Raw genomic sequence first — 8,518 nt, forward strand, 5'->3', positions numbered from 1 at the left:
ACCCCCCCACCCCCACTTTCCCTCTGAGGTTTGATGGTCTGTTGCGTGATTCTGTGTCTCTGGATCTATTTTTGTTCATCAGTTTATGTTGTAATCTTAAATCATGATGAAATGATATATTTGAATCTATTTTTAAATAGTCATCATCATCATAATAAAAACAATTAAGTGTGAAGAGAACTATAGGTATGTAACTCAAATTCAATCCAAAGCCCAAGACTAGTTTCCTCAATCTGGAGAAATGTACTCCAAGGGAAGAGCAAGAAGTCTTCCCTTGAGGGTCAGGAATCCTATTACTTTTGATTTTATACCCCAAGGCCTTTACACAGTCACTGGCAAATAGTAGATGATCAATAAAGCAAAATTTAAAGAAACTCATTTCTCTGAATAGACCTTTGTGTTTTTTGTCAATTTCGTTGTTGTTTTGGAAGGGCTGGGAGAAGGGTGTGATAGAGGCAAGAAGGGAGGTGGATTGGAAAAGACCACCACGGCAGAAACAAGCTAAGAGTGAAAAACCCACGGAAGAACCTAGGAATGAATCACAAGAGTGCACTGAAGAGACAGGATGGATGGGGATCTGCTATAGCCAGACCTCATCATGACAGTATTCTCTCCCATCTGTGCTTTCCAGGGCTGGGAGAAGGGTGTGATAGAGGCAAGAAGGGAGGTGGATTGGAAAAGACCACCACGGCAGAAACAAGCTAAGAGTGAAAAACCCACGGAAGAACCTAGGAATGAATCACAAGAGTGCACTGAAGAGACAGGATGGATGGGGATCTGCTATAGCCAGACCTCATCATGACAGTATTCTCTCCCATCTGTGCTTTCCTTTACTTAACCAGAGAAAAGGCAACTTGCTATTTTAGCCTCTTTAGAAAAATGAAGTGGGCACAAACTTTCACGTGGCTCATCTCTGAAAGCTCAGGCTACTTAAATTGATTTGCATATAATAACTATTTATTTAATTAACAAGCTCTCAGCCAGTTTGTCCTTTTAACCGTTAACAAGCCAAGAATTATGTAAGATTCCTTTTCAAAGGAAAATAAATTTTCCCAAATAGGATCTATTGCTAACAACAAACACGATTTTCCACATGGTTTCTGCACTGAAATTTAAATTGGTTCCATGATTGGGAAGGAGCAATTCTTTTGGTACGGAAGCTCAGAGAAATGGAGAAATCTAAGATGCATCTATCACTGAAAACACAGAATTTTTAAATTTAAGTTTATCCTTAAGACTAACATCTTTAGTAAAATTTTTTAAAGCAACAAGAAGAAAAAAAAAATAAAGGAAAGCTGTACATTCCCCACAGAGGTGGAAGTTAACCTTAAAATAAAATGAAGCACAGTGTTTAGGATTACAAATGCTTTATTTAACAGGCTAGCAGAAACCTATCAAAATGTATTGTTTACTATTCATTAAGAACTTTCCCTTGTGGTTCAAGAAGAAAAAAGCCAAACCAGCCAATTAATCTATGAATAAAAATACTTTAAAATCAACTTAATGGAATATATCAAGTTCCAAATTCAAAAGACCTTTTACTCTGGTCACAAAATGGTTCAGGTTCTCAAGGGATAAAGTGAACGGATGTAGTAAGTAAATGATCCTCAAACCAAAACGCATCCTTCTCTCAGGACAGCAGATGAACAAGTCGTTTGGACCTGCCCACTGCCCACTGCCCACTGCCCACTCACCAGATGTCTGACTTGGTGTCGTAGCCTTGGTGTTTCAGAGCCTCCGGACTCATATAATGGGGCGTTCCGGTTAGAGTGGTGGCTAAATCACAGGATCCCATCAGGAGTCGAGAAACTCCAAAATCCCCTTGAAATAATAACAATTAATCTTTATGAATATTTTAAAACAATGAAAATCAACCCTGGAAATTAACAACCGAAATTAACAATCTAATTTGACAATTTTAATATGCAATGATTCATACCATTTTAAAGGGAAGAAAAGGAATATGATATATTTTAAATTATACAATGCTGGTGAATAGCTTTACAAACAAGCCCTATAGGAGAAAGATGATTTTGAGCCAGTAAAGGAAATTATGTAAACCAATTTTTTATTTTTTTTTTGGAATTGTGGAGAACCAGCAACCTTAAATAAAAAGCTATTTCAAGTCCGAATAACAACAAACAGAATGATCTGGAAGAGCTGAATATAATGACTTGCAATTTCATCTGCGGGTGGTGGGGAGAGTTTGTTCTTTATTTGCAATAAAGAAAAATTTTAAATAAAATACTTGAGACTTTTCAAGAACATGACTATAAAATTTGAATCCATCAGATTCTCTATATTTGCCTAATAGCTACATGCTTTTATACCTTTCCTCTCTAAGAACATCTTGCAGATTAAACAATCCAGTAGCAGTTATGAGTGGAGGTATAGTTCTGAAGGAGAACTAAAGTTAACAAAGCCATTATATCAACATTTTAATTCTGTGTGACAACTGCTAATTGCTCTGTGATAAAATAAAGAGGGAAAACCTGTAGGAACTAATCAAACTAGTAAAACAAGTTGAACCACTTGCAAAGCCTCTGGCATGTAGTAGGAACTCAAAAAATACTAGTTGAATCTACAAAGTATGTAGCAAATGTCTTATACTTTAATTTATAATCAGAAACAAAATAATTGGGTTTAATTGGCCCCAACCAAATAAAAACAAAAATTTGAGAATTTTAAATAAACCAACAGTTTATCTGATACTCCTAGGTACTATAGACAATGTGATATGTTGATAGCATCTAAATAGAATACTTCCCATGTTTCCAGAATACATACTTTTAAAAATCTTACCAATTTTAAGTAGATTATTTTTCAGAAATATATTTTTTGATTTTAAGTCTCGATGAAGTATCCTCCTAGAAAAGGTTAAAAAGGATATACATTATGCTGAGCGAAATAAGCCAGTCAGAGAAAGATAAATATCACATGATCTCACTCATTTGTGGAATATAATGAACAACATAAACTGATGAACAAAAACAGATCCAGAGACAGAGAAGCATCGATCAGACCATCAAACCTCAGAGGGAAGGTAGCGGAAGGCGGGGGTAAGGGGGACAGATAAACCAAAAGACTTGTATGCATGCATATAAGCATAACCAATGGACACAGACACCAGGGGGGTGAGGGCATGAGTGGGGGGGGAGGCAACGGGGGGGATAAGGACACACATGTAATAACTTAATCAATAAAGAATAAAAAGGATATACAATTTCATGCAAAATGTAAAATTTTAAAATCTTACTACACATAATATATCTGGGTGGCCCTGGCAGGCTAGCTCAGTTGGTTAGAACATCGTCCCAATATGCCAAGGTTGCAGGTTCAATTCAGGATGAAGGCACATATAAGAATCAATGAATGAATGCATAAATAAGTAGAACAACAAATGAATCTCTCTCTTTCTCAACCCCTCTCTCTCCCTTTCTCTCTCTCTCTCTCTCTCTCTCTCTCTCAAATCAATAAATAAAAATTAAAAATATATATGGGTGTATGTGAAGTAATTCACACATAAATATACATTCCCAAAGATATATATTTAAATGTTTAAAAGCAACAAAGCCACAACAATTTCTTGTTTCCCTAAGGAAATAGAGTTTTTAAAAAAACGGGTTTCAAGTCAGGAGAACGTAATTGGGGGAAAAATGAGATGGTTTCAACTACTTCAACAGGCCAGATGCTACTGTGATTTGGTAGCATGATCTACATAGTATTATATCCAGTAATCATATATTCAGTTTTAGACTAATTATCACAAAGCTTTATAGTCTGTTATATATCATCTATTTTTTAAGCTGCTTCTGTTACTTGCAATTAAAAGCATCTTTTAAGTTGATTCACTTGGTCCCCGCAGCTGTTGATTCTAGATCCAAGGAGAGGGTACTGGTCTCTTACAGCTACAAGTACCCAGGGAGTCAAACAGTCTACAGGTTTAGATTTTGGAAAAGTGATATAGGGAGCCTACCAGGAACCCAGCTACTATACAATGGGAATAAGTAATACATGCAAGAGAAACTTACTGAAGACTCCTAGGCCAGACAATAGAAGATGAGTTACAGATAATAATACATTAATAGCCCTCATGTGTGTGTGAATATATTATTCAGTACTAGATTAGTTTAAGAAAAAGGCAAACAATATGTTAGGAAGCAGTTATGAGAATTGGCTGGTGCCATGGTGATAGAATAAAAAATTCTATGCAACAGACCAGCTATCAAAATATTTTGGTGAATTTTTTTAAAGTCTCCTTTATTGACTTTGTGGTTACAGTAAGCAAAAATAGTTCCAGCAAGGAAGTCTTATCATCTACTTGGTTAATATCCTTTCCTTTGAAGCATATAAAAATCAAATCTAAGAAATAACAAGGCGACAAGCAATATAGGCAACTTAGAGAACATCTATCTTCTAAAAAGTTCAAAGTAGCTCTCCATCCATTATCTCCGATGTCTCACGCCATTTCTATGGAAGTGGTGGGTCCCCCTCATGATGCCCAAGAGAATTAAGTGTGACCTGGTTAAGGTCAGATGGAAGCTGTGTTCAGACACATGGTAGGGCTCCTGCTTCCACCTCCTCTACCAGGCCATTTTCTACACCCTCTAGCCTTCAGAACCACAGCAGAGTAAAGAACAGTCTGTGGAGACAGATAGAGCAGGTGTTTCTCAGGGCCCCAACCCGAGGTAGGGCTGTGGAGAAGGTATGAACAATGTATCCTTCATCTCTCCTTAAGCCCTTAATAGTTTCTGACACATCAAGCTCCCTTCCCTAAAAGTCTGTCCTTTAGGTTGTAGGGTCTCAGGGTGGATCTCAAACTCTCCTTGCCCAAGATGCTGGCACAAGCAAGGACTCCTGGGTGATGCCTGGCTCGGGCAGCTGCCTGGCTTGTCTCTGCCACTTGGCCTTCATCCTAGATTCTGAGGCGCCTGTCTGGCTTCCTCATTGTTGCTGTGGCTCCCATGACCAGGAGGAGCCCTCTGTGTTGTAAGTCAGGGGTAGATTCAGGTCCTCCTCCAACGTAGCTATTGCCAACACAGCAGGAGTTGCCTATACCTGGCACTGGGGTGGAGTCTCTTAGAAAAAAGTGCCCTGAGAACATCCTCAGGAGGTGGGTACCAGGCAAAAGCAGGAATCTCCAGTAACACGACACCACAACTTCCTTAGCTTTTCCATCTTCAAACCTAAGGTAGCAGACCTCCACCTTCTGACATATTTCCTGACCTGGATTCACAAGTAGGTCTTTTCCCTGGGAGTCTCACTACATTAAAAATAAACTCCTCATGCCACCTTTCCGGGAATATTTAGCCATGCCAACACAGAACTGGCTGGGAGATGTGTGGGATGCTAGTGATGAGGCAGTCACCTCCGGAAAGGTGTCTTGGTCCTGGTTTCTGCTCCCCTGTGAAAGCACCCAGATCAGGAAGCCTCAATGTCACCAGAAAATGGGCTTTCTGCATAGAGGCTGTTGTCCATTTTTTAAAAATCTAGGCTAACTGAACTTCCCCCTTCAACAGAAATTATTGGGGGGGGGCGTTGTTTGTTTGCTTTGTTTTGTGGTTTCTGTGTTAGCACTGGGGGGGGCAAAAAAAAAAAAGGTGAACAAGACATTGTGTCTGTCCCCAAGTAGTTCCCTTTCGCCCAATTCTGCTGAGGCATCCAGGAAAGATGAGGTTTCAGATCAGACAACTGATTGGACCAAAGAGGGAAAAGGCTATTATAGGACTGCACTTTCAGAGAGAATAGGGTTCTAGTTTTATCCAAGGTTCCAAAGTCCCTCAAATACTGGACCAGCCCAGGAATCCTGGGGAAGTCAGTAATGAGCCTCAGAACATAAACACCTTTAAGGAAACTTAGAGCTGTCTGTGCACCAGAGGTTCAAGCCCACGGGGAGGAAGGAGTTTGTGTTACATTCTCAAGATAGCTTTTAATGAACTGTGAATATTCACAGTTTCAACATTATTATTTATGAGTATATGGATTTAGAATATTATTAATGCATAAATAAATCAAATGATAATAAGTACAAGAATTCTCCAAAGGAGTCAGAAAAAATATCTTCATTTCTTCTGTAACATCATTCTTAGTTTTTCTAGGGTCTTCTATATCTCCTCTGCTGCTACACTGTAATAGGGGTCTCCAAAGAAACAGACCTATAAGAGATAGAGATAGAGATAGAGATAGAGATAGAGATAGAGATAGAGATAGAGAGAGAGACAGAGACAGATTTATCATGAGGAACTGGCTCACACAATTATGGAGGCTGAGAAGGTCCGAGATCGGCAAGTTGGAGACCCAAAAAAGTGGGTGGTGTAATCCAGCCTGAATCTACAAGCCTGAGAATAAGGGGAGTTTCTGGTTTGCAAACGGAGTCATATGTTTACACTATTTTGCATCTGCTGCTTTCACCCAACATCATGTCTCTCAGATTTATATCAATTGTGTATTCTGTTTTTCTTGTTTTGTTTTGTTTTTTAGAATTACATCAACTTTTTAAAATATTTTTTTAATTTATTGATTTTAGAGAGAGAGAAAAGGAGAGAGAGAACATTGATTTGTTGTTCTACTTATTTATGCATTCATTGGTTGATTCTTATATGTGTCTTGACCAGAGATCAAACCTGCAACCTTGGCATATTGGGGCAACACTCTAACCAACTGAGCTACCCAACCAGGGCTGTGTATTCTGTTTTTATTCCACAGTAAAATCCCATTGTTTGAAAATACCAAAAGTTATTTAACCATTTACTGTAAATGGACATTTCTTAGTGTTTGGGCTATTACAAATAAGCTTTCTATGCACATTTTTGTACATATCTTTTGTTGGACACAAGTACTCATTTTCTTTGTGAGGAACAGAATTACTGGGTCACAAGGTATTTGAATGTTTAGCTTTGGAGTTATTATTAAACATTTTTCCAACGTGTTTACACCCTAGCAGCAATGTAAGAGAGTTCCAGTAGCTCCAAATCCTTGCCAACACTTGTTCTTGTCAAGAGTTGGGGTTTTTTTAGCCTTTCTGGTGGCTATGCCCTCATTTCTACACTGAATTACAACCACAAACAACATTACACGGGGCTTAACAGTTTGAAAATTTCTAAATGTATAATATCTCAATGCATATTACCTAAAGCCCTATAAGCAAGCAGAGAGGATCCCATTATTATCCCTATTTTATAGTTGAAGGAACAAAGGCTCAGAGAGGTTAAGTAGCTTACCCAGGACCATAACATACACCAGCGGTTCTCAACCTGTGGGTCGCGACCCCTTTGGCGATCGAACGACCCTTTCACAGGGGTCGCCTAAGACCATCCTGCATATCAGATATTTACATTATGATTCATAACAGTAGCAACATTACAGTTATGAAGTAGCAACGAAAATAATTTTATGGTTGGGTCACAACATGAGGAACTGTATTTAAAGGGCCAGAAGGTTGAGAACCACTGAAGGTGAATGGGTAGAGATTCTCAGTCCTGTATATCCACAATGATACACAGTTTAGAGTTATTTGGGTCCATGTTTGATCTCTGCTAGTTTACTAACAGCAATCTGAAGTTAGGCCTTATTTTTAATGTATCATTATTTAATAAAAAAAAATTGAAAATTTCTTATTTATATATAAAAACTTTACAATTGGTTATAATAATATAATGAATAAGAAGCACCATCATTCGTAATTTGAATCAAAGGATGGTATTTCAGATTCATAAATATCCAAATATTTAAGCTCCATTTAATGACTTTCTTGGAATGTTGAAGGATTTGAAAAAAAATTAAATCCTCTCTCTTAAGGATTATTTTAAACTCTTTTATTTTAATTAGTACTAAGTAGAATGAAATTATTTGGGTTCCTAAATGAGCCAGATTTCAGGATTTTTTGGGGTTTGTTTTTGTTAATCCTCTCCTGAGGATATTTTTTCCAATGATTTTTAGAGAGAGTTTTGGGGAGGGAAGAAGAAGAAGAAGAAAGAAGAAGAAGAAAGAAGAAGAAGAAGAAGGAGGAGGAGGAGGGGGGGGGAGAAGGAGAAGGAGGAGGAGGAGGAAGAGAGAGGGAGGGAGAGAGAGAGAGAGAGAGAGAGAGAGAAAGAAATATCAATGGGAGAGAGACACATTGAATGGTTACCTCCCAAATGTGCCCCAACCTGGACCTGGGATTGAACCTGTAATCCAGGTACATACCCTTGACCAGGAATTGAACCCCTGGGCCACACCGGCCAGCACACCAGATTTCAGTCTTATATTTTGCACACAAAATACCAAAGGTAGCATCTTTATATGTGTTGTTTTCCTTATGTATAAGCTAATAAATATGCCATGGAATAATAAAGAAAATAAATACTACAATATCAACTGTATGTATATATACGAATAAATACTACAATATCAACTGTATGTATGTCCTACATTCAGCAGCTTTGAGTAGTTTATTAAAAGATTATTTTATACTAGAGGCCCGGTGCACAAAAATTTGTGCACTCGAGGGGGGGGGGGGGTCCTGGGCCCTCTCGCAGTC

The 8,518-nt window shown here is 38.2% G+C and overlaps 1 protein-coding gene across 1 annotated transcript in view; it reads right to left on the reverse strand.

Annotated features, from left to right (window-relative positions):
- Positions 1–8,518, reverse strand: part of NEK11 (NIMA-related kinase 11) — a 158,915-nt gene that overhangs the window by 102,050 nt on the left and 48,347 nt on the right. Inside the window, exons 5-6 of the mRNA XM_014537530.1 lie at positions 2,803–2,867; positions 1,695–1,821 (exon numbers count right to left, since the gene is read on the reverse strand). Coding sequence (XP_014393016.1) covers positions 1,695–1,821; positions 2,803–2,867 — 192 coding nt within the window. The remainder of the gene's footprint in view (positions 1–1,694; positions 1,822–2,802; positions 2,868–8,518) is intronic.

This window comes from Myotis brandtii, unplaced genomic scaffold, assembly GCF_000412655.1.
Source record: "Myotis brandtii unplaced genomic scaffold, ASM41265v1 scaffold18, whole genome shotgun sequence".
NCBI lineage: Eukaryota > Metazoa > Chordata > Mammalia > Chiroptera > Vespertilionidae > Myotis > Myotis brandtii.